This window comes from Mustela nigripes, chromosome 7 (assembly GCF_022355385.1).
Source record: "Mustela nigripes isolate SB6536 chromosome 7, MUSNIG.SB6536, whole genome shotgun sequence".
Taxonomy (NCBI): domain Eukaryota; kingdom Metazoa; phylum Chordata; class Mammalia; order Carnivora; family Mustelidae; genus Mustela; species Mustela nigripes.
In genome coordinates this window covers 36,797,615-36,821,227 of record NC_081563.1, presented here as the reverse complement: position 1 = coordinate 36,821,227, position 23,613 = coordinate 36,797,615, and the positions used below count along the sequence as shown (strand labels likewise).

The following is a 23,613-nucleotide window of genomic DNA, read 5'->3' as shown; positions in this document are numbered from 1 at the left end:
TCTGTAGATAATGCCATCAGTGCTCCAAATATACCCATCAGTGTTGTATACTGTTCTAGTTGTTCCCTGTCCTTCCCAACGCTAGTTTTATTGGGTAGTCTTTTTGATTTTGCCATCTGGTAGTAGTTGTGGTTTTAATTTCCATTTCTCTGAATAATGATATTTAGTACCTTTTATATTTTTAATGGTTAATTGGAAATATCCTTTTGTAATACCTAAATCTCCTGCTACCCATTTTCATTGGCTTATTTATTTAAAAATCTTATTTGTGGTGGGGCGCCTGGGTGGCTCTGTCAGTTAAGCATCTGGCTTCAGCTCAGGTTGTGGTTCCACAGTTTGGGGATTGAGCCCCAGATCGGGCTCCCTGCTCAACGGAGCCTGCTTCTCCCTCTCCCTCTGCTTGTTGCTCTCCCTGCTTGTGCTCTCTCTCTCTGTCAGATAAATAAAATCTTAAATTTATTTGTGGTAATATGCATATACATTAAAATTTATCTTCTTAATCATTTCTGAATGTACAGTAGTAGTAGTTAAGTGTATTCACCAATCACCAGAACTTTTTCACCTTGCGGAACTGAAGTTCTGTCCTGCTTAAACAACAGCTCATCATTCCCTCCTTCCTCCAGCCCCTGATAGCCTCTGTTCTACTCTCTGTTTCTGTTCATCTGACTATTCTGTATGGGTTTATCATTATGATCCTGAATCCTCTGTCACTCTTACGTGTTGTACTTACCTTCTGCTGTGTGGTTCACCTTTTTGGTGTCTTTTGATGAACAGTTGTTAACATTTTTCTTTTATGGTTTGTACTTTTTTGTCCTTTGGATAAAATATTTCCTTACCCCTCTCCCCCAAATGAAGATACTCTATTTTCTACAAGTTTTTTAGCTTTTCAAAAATTCACATTTGGATATAAAATCTACCTGTACTTGATTTTTCTATAAAATTTTTTTTTAAAGATTTAATTCATTTATTTGACAGAGAGAGAGAGAGAGACAGACACAGAGCACAAGCAGGGGGAGCAGCAGAAGGAGAGGGAGAAGCAGGCTTTCCTCTGAGCCGGGAACCTGATGTGGGGCTCAATCCTAGGACACTGAGATCATGATCTGAGTTGAAGGCAGACACTTAAGGTGGCGATCCAGGCGCCCATCTATGTGATTTTTTGATAATTGATGCCGCACTATTACTGAAAAATTTATCCTTTCTCCACGGTTCTGCAATACCATTTTTATTATAAATTAAGTGTCCATATATATACATTTATTTCTGGGCCATTCTGTTCATCTGGTCTATTTATCCATACTTGCACCAATACCACAGCCTTAGTGCTTGTAGTTCTGTAGTAAGTCTTGATGTCAGGGAGAATGAATCTTCCGAACTGGGATTTCTTCTTCAAAAGTGTGTTTTTCTGTTTGAATTTTTATATAAATATTGGAATTTGTTTATGATTTTCCACACTAAATAACCCGATAAAATATTGACGAGAATTGCATTGAGCCTATATATTGGTTTGGGAGAAATTGAAATCTGTTATACTATTGAGTCTTTCAGTGTATTGTTTCATTTATTTAGCTTTAGTGTGTGTAACCTTGGCCAACTGATAAAATTTCTACGAGTCATATAGGTTTATTTTCCTCTCTTCTGTAAGACTGAATTAAACATTGGAGCTCACCTTTCTAGAAGTATAAAAGGTAAAGATTGTCAGAAAGAGTGCTTTCCCTTTTAACAGGTTTTGTAGAATTTTTCTTTCTCTAATTGTTTAGAATTAAGAATAGTTAAAAAAAACTTACTGTGAAAATACTTATTTTATGATTTTTTAAGATTTTATTTATTTGACAGAGAGAGGGTACAAGCAAGGGTAGCCGCAGGGAGAGGGAGAAGTAGGCTCCTGCCGAGCAGAGAGCCCAATGTGGGGCTTCATCCCGGGACCCTGGGATCATGACCTGAGCCAAAGGCAGAAGATTAATTGACTGAGCCACCCAGGTGCCTCTTATTTTAGGATTTTTGAAAATTTATTTACCTTTCAAAGTAAACCCCTGCATCTCTTGTTCTCTTATTCATTCTTTCAAATTTTAATTCCAGTGTAGTCTTATTCAATGTTAATCTTTCATTGTTTCACACTGTGACCCTACTTGCTCTGCTTTCATATTGAGTAAATTTTCTCCCACTCTGCTCTGCTTTTCTAATGATTTGTGGTCTTTAAATGGTTATGTGTACTTAGTGACAACATTTAAATTTCTCTTTGCATAGCCACATCCTGTGTTTAATCTCAAAATTTCTAACATTAATATCTAAAATTATCTTTGGCTTTTGGTTTTGTCAAAGTGGTAACGAGACAAAGGCCTATTTTATGCACATGTGAAAATGGATATATTTTCTTACTTAGATTTTGAAATATCTTCTTCCTAATTCATTAAATATATGTATATATGATAAGTGCTGTGTTCTTACTTGATGCCTAAATTATTAAAATGATAAATACTTGGGGATATATATGTGTATGTGTGCATGTGAATGTATATAATGAAATGTATATTGATTATCTGCAACAGTGGCTTTATGTGATGTCCAGTACCATCTTTACTTCAAGACTTTTGTAAAATGTTTGTAAGAATAAAAATATTCTTATAAAACAAAACCATTGTAAGAAAAACTTTAGAACTTTAGAGTAATCTGCCTGTTGGCCATGTAGAGTTTGAGCAGCAGTAAAATAACATAAGGAAAATCTCAAAAGATTTTATTAAGAGTATGTGGCTTTTATAAAAATAAGTTTATCACAGTGATAAGAACAAAACTGTTTATACTTGGAGTTCTGTACATACCTCCTTATTGTCATGTCTTCATTCATGACTTTCAGTATCTGTAATCTCTAGGATTGCATTCATGGTCCTCACTATTGTGATATTTTCGGTTGAAAAACCATGTTTACTAATTCAGGTTTTGAAAGTTAACATCTGTGGAATGTTTCTTCCGCTTTTAATAGTAGATAATCTTAAAATGGCTTAAAGACTCACTGAAGGAGCGTCTGGGTGGCTTGGGGCCCCTGGGTGGCTCAGTGGGTTAAAGCCTCTGCCTTTTGCTTAGGTCATGATCTCAAGGTCCTGGGATCGAGCCCCACATCAGGTTCTCTGCTCAGCAGGGAGCCTGCTTCCTCCCTCTCTCTGCCTGCTTGTGATCTCTCTCTCTTTCTCTCTGTCAAATAAATAAATAAATAAATAAATAAATAATTTTTTTAAAAAAAGACTCACTGAAAAGTGAGACGTTCATAGCACTGGCACACTAGTATCTATTCAAAGCATTTCATCAGTGGGCCTTGCTAGAGTACCCCAATTATCGGATTCTCAAGAAGGCCTTGGAAGTTTACGCAGTGTATTTAATAACGTTTTTCCCTCCTGCATTTGTTTCACAGGTACTCTTTGAGTACGTCAAACTCTTCCATTGCTGCTCTCCTCTGTGCCCTTTATCCGCACTTCCCGGCTCACAGCACTGACAATCGGTGAGTCTGATGATTGTGTCCTCAGTGGGATCTTCCATAAGGTCTCCAAGGAGTAATTTGATGGTGCTTTGGTTGCATGGACTCATTTCCAAATTAATTTGTTTTCTTCTTGGACTTAGTTACCTTCCTGACTAAATCTTCTAAAATGTTTCTCCAAATATTAGACCAAAAGAGAACTTTGGACATCTGATGGACTGATGGATCCATCTTCCACCATTCTTTAATCAGTAAAACTGCTCTGAACCCAGAAGTGGGCCAAACAGGGTTACCTTTAGGGAAAAATTAATCAAACAAAAGATAGTAGCCAACAGAAGCAAGATGATGTATTTTATATCATAATTGTTTAATTCTAAGAGAGAAATTGGTCTGATTTAGTGGCATTGTCTATATGAGATTCCATTTTACCCTCTTTCACATTAATGCTGAGAAGTTTTGTATAAATGAAATAAAAGGGACATGAAAAGCAAAATGCAGCAAAGAATCAGAGATAACTTATAAGTGGCAGTGAGCCCTAGAACCTCAAGCACGTAGGAAAGGAGTGATTGTACAGAAGCTCTGCATTTGAGAGCACAGACAGCCTTCAGCAGTGCAGTCTCCCTGGCAGTTTCAGGCATAGCTGATTCCTGCTGCATATGGAGGAGGGGGAAAAAATAGTTCTTATGTTCTTGTGACATCCGAGGTGACCAGTGTGTTTGGCTCATCTCTCAAGAGACGCATCAAGAATTGGAGCACTAATGTAGTAACTGAGCTGTCATGCTCTAGTGTAACGTCGTCTAAAATAGTAATAATAAATGAAAGTTAGCTGTTTTATAAAAGTGGCCTGATCTGACGTCCAAACTCTGATGATAGGTAGAGCACAAGCATGTTCTTGTTAAATTATTGCAGCTCTGACAAGTGGTCTCTTGCTTGTCAATCAATTTAGGAAAAACTTTTTGAGTTGCTAATGTCAGTAATTAGTGATTAGGGTACAACAAGGAGTCTCACTTCCCTATTGCTGGGAGAATTGTTTGGTTTAGCTATTTTAAACAAAGCTGTTTGGTGATAAGCACCAAGAACCTTTATGTAACTGATAAATACCTTTGTTTTCTTCCTGGCCTTGATTGCTTTTAATTTTTTCTTTTTTAAACAAGAACATATCTACACATTTATTTATTTATTTATTTATTTTTCAGTAAGGTTAAATCCTTGAGGGGTACAGCATCACACAGATTCTGTGGCCAATGACTTGAACAGGAAAGTGGCTTTGGAATTAGGCACGAACCATGCCACTGTTTCCATGAGCATGAATTACTTTTTCTCAGATTACTCTGGTTTTGTTCAGTTTACCACCAGGAGTAACTGTGTCATTCTTTGCTTTGTATATATAAACATATCTCTTGCCTAGATAGAATTCAGTTTCATTTCAAGCATAAACACTTTCAATTTTAAGAGCTATGTGCTGCCTCTGGTTTCAGAGACCCTGCTTATAGCCAGCAAAAATGGCCTTGGACCATAGCCTTCATTTGTCATTATAGGAGTCCTCTTCTCAATAGGCCCCACTTACTTGCACCCAGAGTTTAGCAGCAGGAGCCCCCCTCTGCTTTTAATTCTGATTAATTTATAGGAAAGGGTAGGTTTGGGTGGGAGGAGAGAGGCTATTGCTGTAACTTAAATTTAAAAGGAAAAATTTGAAGTCTCATTTGATCCTTTTACGGCATCTTAAAATCTAAAAACGTTTGGTGTCTAAATGCTAAAAAATAGAGGAGTGCCTGGGTGGCTTAGTCCATTAAGCGTTCGCCTTCAGCGCAGGTTGTGATCCTGGAGTCCTGGGATCGAGCCCTGTGTCAGGCTTCTTGCTCAGTGTCCCTGTCCCTCTGCCATTCCCCCTGCTTGTTCTCTCCTGTTCTCTCTCTCTCTCAAATAAAATCTTTATAAATAAATAAATAAATAAATGCTAAAAAATAAATGGTAGTTAAAAAAATTTTTTTTGAAAACCTAGAAAAGCATCATAATCTCCCCCATTAGTTTTTGGTGTCCTGGATCCCAGGTGTGTGTGTGTCTATTTGTGTATAAGGGTGCATGTGTAGACGAGCTTTCCTTCTCCCTACCAGCCCTTACGCCAGAAAAACAAAGACCTAGAAATAAGTCCCTTGGAAGGTAAAAAGGTGCCTATGCAGGTCATTAAAGGATTATTTGAGAACTGATTTTGTAAGTGATGATTTTTTCAGTAAATATTTTCATGTTAAGGTAATTTTTACCTCATCTATAAAACCTTGTAACTATGAAAATGCAAGTAAAGAATTCTTGAGTTAAGGATCGTGCATCTATAATTTTTCAAAGAGAATCTCTTCGTTAGTTTTTAATTGAATCTTGTTATCTTCCTAAATTTAGGACCACTGTCATGGGAAGATAACAACCCCAGCTTCCGTCAGGGTTCAGTGTCGGCAGCAATGGGGTGGAGAGCTCACACTGTCTCAGCAGTTCGTTACCTCCTGTCTGTGTTTTCTGTGAACAGATACCATCTGCAGGCTCTGCGGCACCTGTATGTGCTGGCTGCGGAACCAAGGCTCCTGGTACCCGTGGATGTGGACACAAACATGCCCTGCTATGCCCTTTTAGAAGTTACCTATAAGGTCATTCTCTCCTTTCATTTATCTGTAGTTTTGTTACCACTCATACATCTTTGGAGGTCAAAATATTTCAGAACTGTTGTCCTTTAAAAGACGACAGAGTGAATTAATCTCTTATAAAAACTGAAGCTTCTAAAGTTCTTGTACATCCTGTCAGGCCATTCGGGCTCACTTGTAGTTTAGAAGGGTAATAGTGTAGAAGTCATCAGCTGCTCTTCTGTCCCAGAGTCTAGAGTTTGAAAATGTCCTTGTTCACAAGTTTGAGTTAGAACTATTCTAGATCTGTTTGTAGAGTGTATTTGATGAGAGATCTTTGATTTAGATACACACATTGTAAATCATGTGTATCCTTCCTTCATTCAGAATATTATTAAGTACCTTCTGTGCATCAAACTATGCAAAGGCTCTGGGGTATAAAAATTACATCTTTGTATTCCTTAAGGACATGCTGTCCATTAGGTAGCCAGGCATGGATGCAGTAAGAGTAGCACATGGGGGTATATGTAAAATGCAGGGGAGCAGAAGAGAAATGTCCCCTCCAGCTGTTGAGGGCTGGGGAAGTTGTCCTGGTAGACACAGTGTTTGGGCTGAGGTTTGCCAGCTGAGCAAAGGCATGTTCCCAGAAGACGACATGTGTGTAAACCCAGAGGCTTCAGAAGCACAGATCTTCTGAACTGCTAGTATGTGAAGTGGTATAAGGTGATGCAGGCCTTCCAAAGGATTGTACACTTAGCCCTTAAGACTTGATACAACGAGCATTTTATGCCATCTGGCCATCTGTATAGAAACGGTGGGGAAAGAGAAGTACGGAGTGGATGGAGATCTTTCTTCTTTGTAGCTTCCCCTAACTACATAGTGAATTGTGGCTGTTCTTTTACTTCTGTAAAGGGTACTCAGTGGTATGAACAAACCAAAGAAGAATTGATGGCTCCTACCCTTCTTCCAGAACTCCACCTGTTAAAGCAGGTGAGTGGGATTTGATTTAGGGGGATCTGTGCAAGAGGTTAATTCAGCCACATCAGTGTGCATCAGAGGTAACTGAGATGAAGCCTCTGCTTTCTCAGTGTTCTGTAGGAAATAGGAAAGCAGCCCTGGGAGGAATTATCATGAACAGAGATGGTCTTTACTTGCAGATCTTTACTGAGAGGTTAGATGGCCATAGAATTTGATTCACATACATTTTGTGTAGTAATGAAGCTTGTTAACTTTTCAGTGTCTCTTTCCGGCTTATTTTACTTCCTCTGAGAAATGTGGGTTTCATTTTGCCACAGTAGCACCTCTTTAGCGTTTGATTGATTGTGTTCACATTTATCTTGGCAGATTAAAGTAAAAGGCCCACGATACTGGGAACTGCTCATAGATTTAAGCAAGGGAACACAACACTTGAAGTAAGTATACTGAATTTCTTAGATGTGTCTGTGAAGTGAATAGAAGTAAATGGGAAGGTAGAAATTGCAGATTATTATCTAGGATGGTTCCTTGTCATTCTTTGATCTCATGCAGGATAATAGAGTATATATTGAATAAAGTCTGTAAGTTTGAAATGGAGTTTATATTAGAAAATGAGTTTTTGGTTTTTTTTTTTTAAAGATTTTATTTATTTATTTATTTGGCACGGGGGTTGGGGAGAGCAAGCACAAGCAGGGGGAACAGCAGGCAGAGGGAGAAGCAGGCTCCCCGCTAAGCAAGGAGCCCGATGTGGGGCTCGATCCCAGGACCTTGGGATCATGACCCGAGCTGAAGGCAGATGCTTAATCGACTGAGCCACCCAGGTGCCCAAGTTTTAGTTTAGAAGACACCCTAAGTAGTTGGTTATATTTATTTATCGAGAAGCTTGTAGTGCCCTAAGTTGGTACAGAATTGGAATTGGAGCAGTAATAAAAGATAATCAGTGTAAAAAAGTAAGGCTGGGGGGTGGTGCCTGAGTGGCTCAGTAGGTTCAGTGTCTGCTTTTAGCTCAGGTCATGATCCCCAGGTCCTGGGATTAGGTCCCGCATTGGGTTCCCTGCTCAGCGGGAAATCTGCTTCTCCCTTTCCCTCTGCCTGCTGCTCCCCCTGCTTGTGTTTTTTTTCTCTCTCTCTCTCTTTTTCTCTGTCAAATGAAAAAAATCTTAAAAAAAAAAAAAAAAAAAAAGAAAGAAAGTAAGATGGAAAAAAAAAAATAAGGCTGGCATGTATGTCCATCTACAAAGAGAACTTTGTAACAATTGATATTTGCCAGACCACATCTTGGATATTTTTATTACTGTTTTGTTGAATTGTTCTTACAAAATTAAGATTATGATAGATAACTTTTGAATGGAAATAGCCATATACAAGTAATTACTTTAATGGACAGAGTGTTAATTTTATACCTTGAGTAGGGTAAATTAAGTCTTTAAATTTCTAGAAAGTTTAATAAGCCCATAACAGTTTGGTTTGAGAGGGTTGGGGGGTGGGGGAGGGGGTAACAGGGCGATGCGTGTTAAGGAGGGCATGTGTCATGATGAGCACTTGTGTTACACGCAATTAATGAATCATTGAACACTACATCAAAAACTAGTGATGTACTATACAGTGACTAAGTGAACATATTAAAATAAATTAATTAATTAAAAAAAGAATTTTATAGTTTGGTCCCAATTTATATTTCCCTTAAACTACATATGATGGCTGTTTTCTCTATTGTTCTTTTTAGATTTGCAGCATCATTTTTTTTCTGCTGCTAACCAATCAATAGATATCTAGTCCTTCCAGAGGATAGAGGATGAAGGGAATATGGAGAAATGTTAGATAAAATATTGCCTTTGAAGCACACACTTGAGCAGGCAGAGCATGAACTAAGTTCTGTGAACTTAGATACCAAAGAGTAGTAGAACTTTATTTTGGCTTTCTCATAGGGACTAATTTAATTTTAGATATAGTAAATAATCATATGCCCTACTGGAAAATGATGAAGGCTTCATCTCATGTGAACACGATGATGTTGGGAGACACTATGTTTCCAGCTGAGAACTACAAATAATACCTCACATAAAATTCATTCTTGTTTTTTTTCTTTCCCCCCCAGATCAATCCTTTCTAAGGATGGAGTTCTGTATGTTAAGCTCAGAGCAGGTCAGCTCTCCTACAAGGAAGATCCAATGGGGTGGCAAAGTTTGTTGGCCCAGACAGTGGCCAACAGGAACTCTGAGGCTCGGGCTTTCAAGGTAGTATTGACTGGTTAAAAACTGAAGAATGAGTTAGAATAATTACAAATTCCACTAGCCCACTCAAAACATGTACTTCTGTGGTAACATTTATGGTACCATTTGGTTGAATCTGCTCTCTCATGACTGCAGATTATAAAGACTGAATGACCTTGGATCTGTTTCTTGTTTTATGTAGCAGCTACAGTAAAATATGGGCCATCTGCCAGGACTCTAAGGATGACTTACATTCAGCAGTAGGGACAGTATATCTTTTTAAATTTATTTTTTAGTTAACATGCAATGTATTATTTGCCCCAGGGATACAGGTCTGTGTATTGTCAGGCTTACACGCTTCACAGCACTCACCATAGCACATACCCTCCCCAGTGTCCATAACCCAACGCCCAGGTCAGTATATCTTAACACTATAAAAATGTTTAGTTTAGTAATTTTACTTATTAATCTTCAAATCTGTTAAGATTTGTTTAATTCATGGCAGAAATAGGTAAAGATTTTTACAAGGTAGCGCTAATTAGTATTTTTTTAAACCCCCCATTTGTTGGTTAAATCTTGGTGAGGCTAAAAGGATGACAGGTTTATTTTATCAGTTTGCTTTATTATTCTCATAGTACTTGACTGCTAATTTAAGAGTATTTCAAATGAAAAAGCAGTTAAAGTAAGAGTGTATGAAACAATCTCATCCCTATCGTGGTCAGTACGTATGTTACTCTATACTTAAGAAGTTAAATATGTTCCCCACACTAGAAGTGTGTTCCACAGGGACACCTGGGTGGCTCAGTCAGTTAAGCGTCTGCTGGGGTCATGATCCGGGAGTCCTGGGATTGAGTCCTGCATCAGGCTCCCTGCTCAATGGGGAGTCTGCTTCTCCCTCCCTCTGCCTGCTTGCCCTGCTTATGAGCTCTCTCTCTCTCACAAATACATAAATAAGATCTTTAAAAAAAAAAATGTGTTCCATAAACTAACATTAAAATTTCTCAGTTTAAGTATAGTTTTCAGGAATTTAATGAGCAAATGTGCTCCTGCTGAAGATACATCAAGTCGCAGTATAAAGTGGTCAGAGGCCCTAGAGGGTGGCGGTAGAGGCAAAAATGTGGCTGGTGGACTGGCTAAGTGGTCGGCAGGGGACTAAATTAACCACCTTTGTTTTTCAACATAAGGAGATAGCATTTATTTTAATTTAACTCATACTTCGTTTTAGACCAGTTACTTACAACTGAGCCTTTATAATAGTTCCCAGTAGATGTAGTTGACATTAATGAATTTTGTTGGGCAGTATTTGATAGGATATCTATGAAATAGTTCTGAAGGACTTTTGGATATGGTTTAACTTAAGCTTAGAGCCCATCTCAAAGACCCTAATCTAATTTGTAAAGAAAATAGAAAAGTTTATACTTGATTTTGAATTGGGAAATTCTGTAAAGATTAAAAGGCATCTCAATTCCCTGCTTCAAGGGAATTCAGAAGCAAAACGTAAACCTCAGTGGAAAATTGTAATACCTTTGTATTCCATATATTCCATATTCCATTTTCTTGAACCTTGAGTGTTAATCTCTTTTTTTTCCAATTTTTTTTTATTGTGGTAAAGTATACACAAAATTTGTTGTTATAACCCCCTAAGTGTATAGTTCAGTGATATTAAGTCCATTCATATTGTTCTGCAGTCATTAGCCACTATCCATCTGTAGGACTCTTTCATCTTGTAAAACTGAACCTCTGCACCCATTCAACAGCAACTCCTGTTCCTGCTCGCAGCCCCAGGTGCCCACCATTCTGCTTTCTGTCTCTGAATTTGATTATTCTAGGATCCTCATACAAGTGGAATCCATACAGTGTTTAGCTTTTAGTGAGTGGATTGTGTGGTAGTCTTTTTGCCTTACCTTATCAGTTTCAGTTCTAGTTTCTTATTTGTTTTTCAGTTAATGAGGGAGAGGGGAAAGCCTTTTGGGGGCAAGTTGTATAAGAAAGACCTGTTTATTATTGGCCTTTTGAGAAGTCAGTAGCTTATGTTTGGCTTACGTGAAAAAGCGTCTTGTAACTTCTCAGCAGAACAGGTTGGTGAAGCTACAGCAAATTTGTACAGCCTTGGGCTTTATGTTTTCATATTGTGTGAAAACAGTGAGGTAGTTTTCTTACAACTGCATATACTACAATTTGAGCAATAAGGAAAATAACCTCTGATATTTCACATTTGTTGCTGTTGTTTATTTTTTCAGCCAGAAACAATTTCAGCATTTACTTCTGATCCAGCACTTCTGTCATTTGCCGAATATTTCTGCAAACCAACTGTGAACATGGGTCAGGTATGTATCATGTTTTACTCAGCTACAACTTATTGTAGGCTACAACTTATTATTAATCTGTGAGCACCACCAAAAAACTCAGGTACATTGGATAATTTTTGCTTGGCAAATACAGATTTTTCATAGTCTTTTTTTTTTTTTAAGATCTTATTTATTTGACAAAGAGAAAGCAGGAGTGCATAAACAGGAGGAGCAGCAGAGAGAGAGGGAGAAGCAGGCTTCCCGCTGAGCAGGGAGCCTGACACAGGGCTCTATCCCAGGCCCCTGGGATCATGACTCGAGCTGAAGTCAGTTGCTCAACCAACTGAGCCACCTAGGTGCCCCAGATTTTTTGTAGTCTAAAATTATTAAATTTGGTAACTCCCTACCTTGATAGAAGAAATAACTTAAGGTTTCTAAGGCATTAATTTTAATAGGTGATATTTTCTTATGTGCCTTCTTGCACTGATTGATATTTTCATTGTTTACTGTCTCTTATTTTTACATAATTTTATTATTTGTTTCCTTACATTTTATAGCTTTTTTCTCTTGGTCATAAAACTTGTTCTCTTCAGGATTCAAAGGGTGCCCAGTAGATCTTTTATTTAATCCAAAGCTTGAATGCAGTTATTTGATATCTGGGATTGAGGGCCTGTTGCCTATAAATGTTAGCTCTGGGAAAATTTTTTAGCCTCTCCAAAATGCAGTTTCCTTGTTTCTAAAAGTGGGATTATGATAGAACTTACCTTCCATTGTTGTTTTGATGGTTAAGTGAGATAATTGTAACCCCTTTAACTTACTGAATCTTGACTATTTATTAGACACTTTGTTCAGTATTTTATGTAGTTTTCTTATGGATTCTGACTCTGAGGGTAGGAACTTTATCATTCCAGGTTTGCAGATGAGGAAACTGCCACTCAGCTAGCACTGCCTAAGATCGCACCCCTAGTAAGGGCTGGGCAAGCATTCAAGGCTGCAGGTCTCTGATGAAAGTCCGTGCCTGGCCTTTAGCCCAACTGGTTTTGGTTGTGCTGCCTCCTCCATACCTGTTCTGCTCGGTGTTTTTAGTGCATCTTTGTGGATGCTGGGTTTTCTTTCTGGATCTTGCTCTTGCCAGCCTAATCCAAGGCATGTCTCTGCAGTGTCTTGTCAGCTCATTTTACTGCAGCCAATACTTCCTCTCCTCACAGCACTTATAGCCCTGTCCCTTCAGACTTAATTTTACTACATTTGATTGATGTTTAGTGTTGCATTCACTATGCTTTTATAAAGAGATAGCTGTTTTACCCTATGTATTATTGACTATTTGAGCTTAAGAAGGGCCATGTCGTTTTTCTACAACGTTGAATTGATTTTGGAATATACATTGATGTGCTACAAAAAGTTTCTAATTTTCCACAGAAACAGGAAATTCTGGATCTGTTTTCTTCAGTACTGTATGAATGTGTTACTCAGGAGACCCCAGAGATGCTGCCTGCATACATAGCAATGGATCAGGTATGGTTCAAAAACCAGTTCCAATTCTGATGACATTTATACTGTATTTTAATTAACATACTGAACAGTGAGATAAGGTTCCCTGTGTGTCCATCTTTTTTGGTTTCTCATTGCTTTAGTGATTCAAAAAAGGAAACCCTATAAAACTTAAAAGCTTTACTTATGACAAAAAAAAGCTTAGAATTTATGATGCCAGGAACTCTAGGGTTCCCAGTCTCCCCTTTTTTCTCTTCCTTTGACTATCAGGGGAAGACTACGTTCCCTGCCTTTCTCCCCTAGCATCCTTCTCTTGCTTCCTTCCTGCAAAGTCTCTTCATGGAAAAGAAATGCAAATGAGCAGTAAGTGAACAAACAGTACTCTAGTGATGGCAGTAATGCGAAATTATGCTTGTGTGATTAAGCATGCAAGAGGTTATAGTATTAGTATGTAGGGATTTAGGAAGCTGGAGTTCATTTTTAAATTTCTTTTATTTTATTGCTGTTTTAAAAGAGCCTAAAAGTGGTAATGCAGAAAATGATGCTTAACTGCTTCCCTAAAGGATCAGGCCAATTTATTCACTTTGGGTTATTAGTAATACACAAGACTTTTTAATAGTATCAGACCCAAAATTGCAGTTAAGCTTAGCCAGTAGTTTTCTAACTGGGCTTAAATTTATAGAGTAATTTTCAGAATACAGATCTTTAAGTCCCGTTCTGTATCATCTACTGAAACAGAATTTTCTGGGATGAGGTCCAGATACGTGATTCTTAAAGAATTCTTTAAGTGAATGTGACACGGTGAGTTCACAGATAAGCATGTGGGACTCAGTGTCTAAATGCAAAGGAAGAAATCTCTAATGGCAAAATAGTCTCTATTGAAAAGTAGGAAATGACACTTAGGAAGGAGAGAATTTCCCAAAACCTGAAAATTACATTCTATCAAGTTATATTCTTAAAAGGCAAGTTCTAATATAACCAGATAGGCCCAGAATGGCATTATTGTCTGGTATCCATCCACATTTTTTAATTGGAAAGTATGATTTTGTGATGTCCACACTAACACTATTTGTCACAGGGCTCTCTATATAGCAGTTAAATAATGAGTTTTGTTTTTCTTTTGTTGGCCGAAAGTGTTCCCTTTTTATGCTCTGAACCTTTATCCCTTCAGAGTCATGGGCAGGTGTCTACAGAAGAACATCCCTGCTGGTTGCAGCCATGGTGATTTTGCAGATGGGTCCCAAGAACAGTATTATTAGTAGTATTATTTTGCCTTCTGACCCCTGGGTTCCCTGGCCAAGTCATTGTACCCTACTTGGGTTTCCCAGAAGTGATGGCAGTAGACCTAGCGGGCCTTCATTTTTCAGAGCCATTGAGCCAAGAATGAGGTCATTTGCCTTTGTTGCTTTTGCCTAAAAGCTATTTATGTGGGGACCACACTGAGGAGGGTGGACATGTATCTGCACCCTCTCCTCTGGGGCTAACTGCGTCAAAACATGGAATGGATTCCCCTCTGCCCTTTATTGATCTATGAGCCATATTTTAAAAATACTCTATTATACAACTCTGAGGAAGAGATGATTATGGCAATTTCACTCTTTCTTTCATTAAGTGGACTGCTGTTACTTTTATCTCCTCAAGGCTATGAGAAGACTAGGAAGAAGAGAAATGTGTGAAACATCTGAACTTTGGCAGATAAAGCTGGTGTTAGAGTTTTTCAGCTCCAGGAGCCATCAGGAGCGGCTTCAGAATCACCCTAAGCGGGGGCTCTTTATGAACTCTGAGTTCCTCCCTGTTGTAAAATGCACTATTGATAATACTCTGGACCAGTGGCTACAAGGTAATAATTGCATTATGCCCAGTGCTTTTTTGGTCTTTAAAATTCTTTATTTAAATTCAATTTAATTAACGTATGGTATATTATTAGCTTGAGGGGTAGAATTTAGTGATTCATCAGTTGCATAGAACACCCAATGTTCATTACATCAAGTGCTGCCTTAGTGCCCATCACCCAGATACCCCACCCCCCTCCACCTCCCCTCCAGCAACCCTCAGTTTGTTTCCTAGAGTTAAGTGTCTCTTATGGTTTGTCTCATTATTTTCATCTTTTTAAATTTTTCCTTTCCTTCCCATATGTTCATCTGTTTCTTAAATTCTGGATACAAATGAAATCATTTGGTACTTGTCTTTCTCTGACTCACTTAGTATAATACCCTCTAGTTCTACTATGTCATTGCAAATGGCAAGATTTCATTCTTTTTAATGGCCAAGCAATATTCTCTCTCTCTCTCTCTCTCTCTCTCTCTCTCTCTGTGTGTGTGTGTGTGTGACATCTTTATCCATTCTTCTGTTGATGGATGTCTGGGCTCTTTATATTTGGCTATTGTGGACATTGCTGGACTGGGGTGCAGATGCCCCTTCAAATCAATATATTTGTATCCTTTGGTTAAATACCAAGTAGTGCAATTGCTGGGTTGTAGGGCAGTTCTATTTTTGACCTTTTGAGGAACCCCCATACTGTTTTTCAGAGTTCCTGTTGCTTTTAAGATATTGGAACTCGGGCTTTTCAGTTGTAACATTTTCTTTCATTGTTAACCAAGATAAACCTGAATATAAGCTAGAATGGCTTTAGATGTAATGTTCTCAGTTAGGTGAATTGGACTCTGCTTATTTACTTCAACTTCTTTAAAAAATATATTTAACTCTGCTTAATACATTATGAGAATGTATATACGTACACATATTTTGTATGTATATTTATGCATTTTATTTTATTTATTTATTTATTTATTTTTAAAGATTTTATTTATTTATTTACAGACAGAGATCACAAGTAGGCAGAGAGGCAGGCAGAGAGAGAGGAGGGAAGAAGGCTCCCCGCTGAGCAGAGAGCCCGATACGGGGCCCGATCCCGGGACCCTGGGATCATGACCTGAGGCGAAGGCAGAGGCTTTAACCCACTGAGCCACCCAGGCGCCCCATTTTATTTTATTTTTAAAGTTTATTTATTTATTTGACAGAGATCACAAGTAGGCAGAGAGGCAGGCAGAGAGAGAGAGAGGGGGAAGCAGGCTCCCTGCTGAGCAGAGAGCCCGATGCGGGGCTCGATCCCACAACCCTGAGATCATGATCTGAGCTGAAGGCAGAGGCTTTAACCCACTGAGCCACCCAGGTGCCCCTATTTATACATTTTAAATACCACATGATACTTAAGAACTTGTTTTATCTTTTCTAGCATCAGATCCTGTTTCCTTTCCAGTGTCTCTCTCTGCTGTTTCTTAGGGGTGTGGCCTGTCACCTAGCTATGAAGTCAACAGGCTGTTTTCTTCCTTTCCCTTCCCTTCCACCCTGTGTACACTGAAAACTGGATGTGTGCTTAGAATGAAGGTTTGTTTTACCAGCTCTTTGAGTCAGTCAGTGGGAACCTGGGACATCATGTGACTGTGGCTTAGAAGTATAGACTTACAATTGCAGGGGAATAGTGGAAGCAAATGAGGGCCTTTTGATTTTTGGAAACCTGTCTAATGTGTGATATATGTTTGAAATTGATTTTTAGTCAACATCTTGATCTTTTTATTCTCTTCAGTTCCTTCAAATAACTTCTGGTACATACCTGACAGCAACCTGTTTGGGGTAAATACTAACCTTAATAATAGCAGTAGTAATTATTCTTGATGTTTTAAAGCTGTTAGTAGCCAGTAGAATCTGCATTTGAATATAATTTAGGTAAAAACTATCTTCTGTAATATAGGGAATAAATTTCTGGGGAAAAAAAAAAGAGTAAACCAGATTATGAAGAGTATACATGAAAAACAGCAATTTCAAACTCATGTTTGATTAACAACTACATTGTTCTGTCATTTTCTCTTACAATTCAAAAGATTATGTAGTTTTAAAATGTTTTTTTAAAAATCTCATTTTTTGGGAAATATACAAGTTAATACATGGGTTTTGATATTTTGTTTGTATTCAGTTCAGCATGATCATCTATGGCAGACCTTTGCTGTTGATAAGAAGTATGTCCTTAACCTTTGCAGAGTCTCTGATTTGCACATTTCATATCAGTAATGAACTTCGGCAGTAAGTGGAGCAGTCTCTAAAACAGTGCTCTGAGTTACTGTTTTTCTTACTGCTTGTTAGGGCATTTGGTAGTTTACAACATTGCTCTTTACCAAATTTGACTTGCCATTGTGATTACCAAAATTTGCATTTATTTTTCAGTGAAGAACCATCACTTTTAAATTGAGGTAAAATTGATTGCATCAGTTTCAGTATAATGCATTTATATTAGTTTCAGGTGTATAACATAATTTGATACTTACATATACACAAAGTGATCATGATAGTAAGTCTAGTTAGTTACCATCCTTCACCATACATCTGATTCCCTTCACTCTTTTTATCCACCTCTAGCCTCTTCCCTTGTGACAACCATCACTCTCTTCTTTCTATGAGTTTTGTTTTCTAGGTTCCACATATACACAAAATCATATGGTATTTGTCTTTCTCTAACTTATGTCAGTTAGCATAATACCCTCAAGGCCTATCCATGTTATTGCAAGTGGCAAGATTTCATTCATTTATAAGGCAGAGTAGTATTCCATTATGTACCTATAACCACTTCTTTATCTATTCATCCATTGATGGACACTTAGGTTGTTCCAGATTTTGGCTATGGTAAATAATGCTGCAACTAAGTAAATATCTTTTTGGTGTAGTGGTTTTTTTTCTTTCTACCATATATGATCCAGCAATTCCACTGCTGATTAATACCCAGCAGTGGAATTGCTGGATCATATACGGTAGATCTATTTTTAAGTTTTTGAGGAACCTCCATACTGTTTTTCTTAGCAACTGTACCAGTTTGCTTTCCCACCAACAGTGTAAGACAGTTCCCTTTTCTCCACATTCTTTCCAATACTTATTTCCTGCCTTTTGATGATAGCCATTCCAACAACTATGAGGTGATAGCTCATTGTGGTTTTGATTTGCATTTCTCTGATAATTACTGATGTTGAACATCTTTCCTGAGTCTGTTGGCCATCTTCATGTTTTCTTTGAAAAAAAAAAGTCTATTTGGATTCCCTGCACATTTTTTTAAAAGATTTTTTAATCATTTGACAGGGAGAGAGAGAGCACACGATGGGGAAGAGCAGGCAGAGGGAGAAGCAGCCTGCCTGCAGAGCAGGGAGCCCGATGCGGGGCTTGATCCCAGGACCCAGAAATCATGACCTGAGCCAAAGGCAGATGCTTAGCCAACTAAGCAACCCAGGTGCCCCTCCCCGCACATTTTTTAAAAAGGTTTATTTGTTTATTTTAGACAGAAAGGGCACATGTGAGGAGGGGGAGGGTCAGAGGGAGAGGAAGAGAGAGAATCTCAGACTTCCTGCTGAGTGTAGAGCCCCAAATGGGGCTAAGTCTCATGACCCTGAGGTCATGACCTGAGCTGAAATCAAGAGTTGGATGCTTAACCAGCTGAGCCACCCAGGTGCCTCTCCCTGCACATGTTTTAATTGAATCTTTTTTTTTTTTTTTTTCTGTTGAGTTGTTTGAGTTTTTTAAAATATATTTTGGGTATTAACCCCTTATTGGATATGTGATTTGCAGATTTTTTTTTTCTTTTAAATTTACCAGGTTGCCTTTTCATTTTGTTGATGGTTTCCTTTGCTGTGCAGAGCTTTTAATGTAGTCCCACTTGTTTAATTCTGCTTTTGTTGCCTTTGTTTTTGGAGTCAGTTCCAAAAATTCAGCACCAAAGAATGAGGTCAGGGATCTTACTACCTCTGTTTCCTTCTCGGAGTTTTATGGCTTCAGGTCTCACAGTCAGGTCATTAGTTTTGAGTTATTTTTTGTGTATAGTGTAAGATGCATATAGCTGTCCAATTTTCCCATCCCCATTTATTAAAGAGACTATCCTTTCCCCACTGTATAATCTTGACTCCTTTGTTGTAAATTAATTAACCTTATATGTGTGTGTTTATTTCTGGGCTCTCTATCTGTTCCATGGATGTCGTGCATTTATGCTGATACCGACTGTTTGGTTCTTATAGCTTAGTAGTATAGTTTGAAATCTTCCTTTCCAGTTGGGATGCCTTTTGTTTCTTTATCTTGCCTAATTACTGTGGCTAGGACTTCCACTACTATGTTGAATAAAAGTGACAAGAGTGGGCATCCTTGTGTTGTTCTTGTTCTTAGAAGAAAAGCTGTTAGCTTTTCGTAGTTGAATATGATGTTAACTACAGCTTTGTCATATATGGCCTTTATATGTTGAGGTGCATTTCTTCTATATCCACTTTGTTGAGTGTTTTTATCATAAATAGATGTTGAATTTTATTAAATTCCTTTTCTGTATCTATTTAGATGATCATGTGATTTTTTTTTTTTTTCTCCAAACTCCTGGTTTAATAAGGACTTGTTTATTTGAGAAAAAAGTGTCCCAAACATCAGGCTGTTCACAAAAATAACCCACAGTATCAACTTTAGAAAACAAATCTGAAGACTATTACACTAATTATTTTTCTAGAGGATGCATTTGACATGCCAGCTCTCATTCACAAAAATACATTGTTACATTTGTGTTGAACAGCCCCACATAGCACTCTTAATGTGGGGTATAACACACATACCTCTAACTCAAAGCTGCTCTCATGTGATTTTTATCCTTTTTTTTATTAGAAGTAGTTTACTATCTGGGGCACCTGGGTAGCTCAGTGGGTTAAAGCCTCTGCCTTCGGCTCAGGTCATGATCCCAGGGTCCTGGGATCGAGCCCCATATCGGGCTCTCTGCTCATTGGTGAGCCTGCTTCCCCCTCTCTCTTTGCCTGCCTCTCTGCCTACTTGTAATCTCTCTTTGTCAAATAAATAAATAAAATATTAAAAAAAAATATAAAGGGGGCACTTGGGTGGCTCAGTGGGTTGAAGCCTCTGCCTTTGGCTTGGGTCGTGATCCCGGGGTCCTGGGATCAGGCCCCGCATTGGGGGCTCTGCTCAGCGGGGAGCCTGCTTCCCCCTCTCTCTCTGCTGCCTCTCTGCCTACTTGTGATCTCTGTCTGTCAAATTTAAAAAAAAAAAAAGAAGTAGTAGTAGTTTATTATCTTTAGATGTGATGTTTAAAATGTTTTAAAAATGAACAGTTTTGAAGTTGCAGAAAATCGGAATAAATGAGAATATTCTACATTTGGAATAAAGAAATAATGATTTCCTCTTAATTTATTAATAATTGCTTAATTATCCTTGGTTTTGTTATTGTGCTGCATCACTTTGATTTGCAGATGTTGAACCATCTTTGCATTCCTGGAATAAATCCCACTTGGTAGTGGTGTGTGTGATCCTTTTAAAGTATTGTGGTTTTTTGTTGTTACTGTTTTGAGGAATTAAAAAAGAATTTATTGAGGGCAAGAGGATGCATGCAATATAAAAATCAAAAGTTTATCTAGCCTTCACTGACTTTTCTTTCTCTGCTTATCAAATGATTGGATTTTACTTGTACATTTTCTGAGGATCCTGGCCTGTTCATGCAATCCTTTATACAGGGGGAAGCTATGGGGCAGATTCCTTAAGGGACTACTTAAGAGTTCCTTTGGGAGAACTCTCATCGGCAGGAGTGTTCCTGAATGATTCCTACTTCTTTCTCTTCCATGTCACATATACTACAAAATACTCATTGCATGTGGTGGTAAGCCCAGCAGTTAGTGAAAAGAAGCTATGAAAGTCTACTTTGCCATCTCGGCACTGGTTTAGGTCCAGGTCTAGGTTCAGGTCCTTCATTATTTTGTCCACAGCCAGAGGGCCTTTTTGATTTTCCAAAAATCCAGGGAACTGCTTTTCTGTGAGTACTCGTAGGTCCTCCTTTGTTAAGTAGCCTTTATCCCCAGCACACTTGTGGAACATGCACATCATGGTTTCCATGGTATGTTCCATTTGAGATAGCATTTTGGTGAGGTCTTTTGAAACTGTGGCCAGAGGTATGGTGGGGACCCCTTTTGATGTATTTTTTAAATTCAGTTTGCTAATATTTTGTTGAGTTTTACATCTGTGTTCACTAGGGATATTGGTGTGTAATTTTCTTTATGTGTGTCCTCGTCTAGTTTTGGTGTTAGACTAATGCTGGCCTTGTAGATGAGTTTGGAAGCATTCTCTTCTCCCAATTTTTGGGAAGAATTTGAGAAAGGTCGATATGTGTTGAATTTTCTTTGAATGTTTGCTAGAATTCACCAGTGAAGCTATCTGGTCCTGGACTTTGCTTATTGGAAGGTTTTAGATTACCAGTTCAGTCTTGTTACTGGTAATCAGTCTATTCAGATTTTCTGTTTCTTCATGTTTTGTCTCAGACATATGTTTCTAGGACTTTGACTTTATCTATTTCTTCTAGGTGGTCTCATTCGTTGGTGTGTAGTTGTCCATAGTAGTCTCATGATTGTTTGTAGGTTTTTTGTTTTTTTTTTTGTATCAGTTGTAATTTCTCTTTTTCCTTATCTCTTGGGACTGTTAAATATGTGGCTTTCCCTCCCTACAACCTTTTTCTTTCATTCTCTGCCTACTCAACTTATATTCATTCTTATAGCCTCAGTTTAAGTGCCCCCTTTCTCATTGGCCTTCTAAGACAACACTACTTCAGGCAACTTTCCTGCCATTTTTATTTCTTTCTCCCTGCCCCCTTTCTTCTTCCCCTCCCCCAACTTTTTAATGTATCAAAATGCCTTGTATACAAGTACTAGAGGGCCTAACTGAACCTGGCTTAAACAATAAGGACACATATAAGCTTACATTGTTGGAATAGGTAAGGTGGTCTAAGGATCATCTTATTTTAGTGCCTTGAGCTCCATTTCTCTGAGGTTCCATTATTTATACTCTGTGCCATGGCTTTATTTTCAGAGTTCTTTTTCTTGTGGTAATAAATTGGCTGTTCCTTTCCTCAAGCTCAGCATTTTGCAGAGAAGAATAGAATTGCTTCTAGGAGCTTTGTCATAATAATGAGGAAATTTCTTTCTCAGAAATCTCTAGCAAATGTGTTATCAAACAGCTCATGTCTCTGGCTTGAATTGGAACTCATACACATTCTTCAGTCAGTCCCTGTGGCAGAGATTGTCTCTTACTGAATAGCTTAGGTCTTCCAGTTCCTGAACCAGTCATTGTGTTGAGAATGGGATTGCCTTGATTGTCCTGGACCAGTGGATTTCAAAGTGTGATCTCTGGAGCAACAGTAGCATCACCTGAGAACTTGTTTGAAATGTAATTTTTCTGACCCCATCTAAAAAACTTTGGGGATGTGAGCCCACTCATCCGTTTTAATCAGCTTTCTCAGATGATTCTAATGTGCCTTAAAGTTTGAGAAAGTCTGGCTAATAGTAATCAGGATCCAGTTCTGGACCTGAAGTCAGTCTCCTCAAATGTTGTATACTGCAGGGAAGAAGGGGCTTAAAGTGGGTGTCTGGAGAGGAAAACTCAGTGACCAGCACTCCTTTATAGCACTCATCACAATTTCTAATTATGCATTTGTTTGTGTCGTTATTTATATAATGTCTCTGTCCCTTACAACACTTGACACTCTGTGGTGATAGGCACTCTGTCTTGCTTACTGCTATAGCCCTAGTTCAGCATAGTACCTATCTGGTGTATGGTCAGTGCTTAAGGAGTTCTAGATGAGAAAACAATTTGCTTCAGTTCCATTTGTGTTTCTCTCACAGCTGGGGGTGATGGGTGTGTGCATGCCTACCTCAGTGGGCAGCCCTTTGAGGAATCTCAGCTGAGCATGCTGGCGTGTTTCCTCGTCTACCACTCGGTACCAGCTCCATGGCACCTGCCGTCTATAGGACTAGAAGGTAATTGCAGATCTAAATCCTCTCAGTACCTGTATTACTGACTCACTTATTTTTAAAGTTTCTTGGTAGGAGGCCTTTCTAGTGAGTTATTTTGTCTAGTTAGGTTTTGGTCTTCATTCATGTTTGGGTATTACTATTGAGAACTTTTTCTGAACAGACAATCTGAACTTTATACATGCATAAACTTATATTTCATTCAGAAAAGGATGGGTTCTTCTTCAGAGAGCCCCAAACACCAGTGTATACTAATAAATTAAATGATTATGTTATTTTTCTTTCATAATTTTTATTAAAGTTATTTTTAATTTTCATTTTTTCGGTTTTTAGTTTGGGTTTTTTTTTTTTTTTTTAAGATTCTATTTATTTGGCAGAGATCACAAGTAGGCAGAGAGAGAGAGGGGGAAGCAGGCTCCCTGCTGAGCAGAAAGCATGAGGTGGGGCTAGCCTTTATTTAACCCACTGAGCCACCCAGGCGCCCCTGGATGTTTCTTTTTAATCACATAATCTTAATTTCTAATATTATAAAGCTTTAAAATGACCAGGTACCAGGATTTTATATGAATTTGAATGTTTCTTATAATACAGAGTTTAGAATATTAACACCTCACTGTATTTTTCAGAATATGTAATTAGATATGGAGCTTGCCCAGTAACGTGAATCCTAAAATAGAATTAATTCTAAGCACCCTTATTATTATCACTTTCAAATTTGTGCTTACTAGTTGAGGATTCAAATTTTTTTTTTAAAGC

General features: G+C 38.2%; 2 protein-coding genes and 1 pseudogene across 8 annotated transcripts in view; 1 reads left to right on the top strand and 2 right to left on the bottom strand.

Annotated features, from left to right (window-relative positions):
• Window positions 1-23,613, top strand: part of ANAPC1 (anaphase promoting complex subunit 1) — a 102,082-nt gene that overhangs the window by 73,975 nt on the left and 4,494 nt on the right. For all 7 annotated transcript variants that reach the window (XM_059405600.1, XM_059405594.1, XM_059405596.1 and 4 more), the window contains 9 exons: window positions 3,404-3,490; window positions 5,985-6,102; window positions 6,988-7,065; window positions 7,420-7,487; window positions 9,149-9,287; window positions 11,504-11,590; window positions 12,971-13,066; window positions 14,684-14,882; window positions 22,729-22,863. In XM_059405600.1, coding sequence (XP_059261583.1) covers window positions 3,404-3,490; window positions 5,985-6,102; window positions 6,988-7,065; window positions 7,420-7,487; window positions 9,149-9,287; window positions 11,504-11,590; window positions 12,971-13,066; window positions 14,684-14,882; window positions 22,729-22,863 — 1,007 coding nt within the window. The remainder of the gene's footprint in view (window positions 1-3,403; window positions 3,491-5,984; window positions 6,103-6,987; window positions 7,066-7,419; window positions 7,488-9,148; window positions 9,288-11,503; window positions 11,591-12,970; window positions 13,067-14,683; window positions 14,883-22,728; window positions 22,864-23,613) is intronic.
• Window positions 4,668-5,732, bottom strand: LOC132022145 (large ribosomal subunit protein eL33-like; annotated as a pseudogene).
• LOC132022472 (protein S100-A10-like) lies at window positions 20,663-20,974 on the bottom strand. Its single transcript, XM_059407722.1, has one exon. It carries the CDS (start codon window positions 20,972-20,974, stop codon window positions 20,663-20,665), a length of 312 nt encoding a protein of 103 aa, XP_059263705.1.

Bases quoted from the DNA above. Each gene is read 5' to 3' on its own strand.
- LOC132022472 (XM_059407722.1), bottom strand. From the start codon at position 20,974: ATGCTATCTCAAATGGAACATACCATGGAAACCATGATGTGCATGTTC.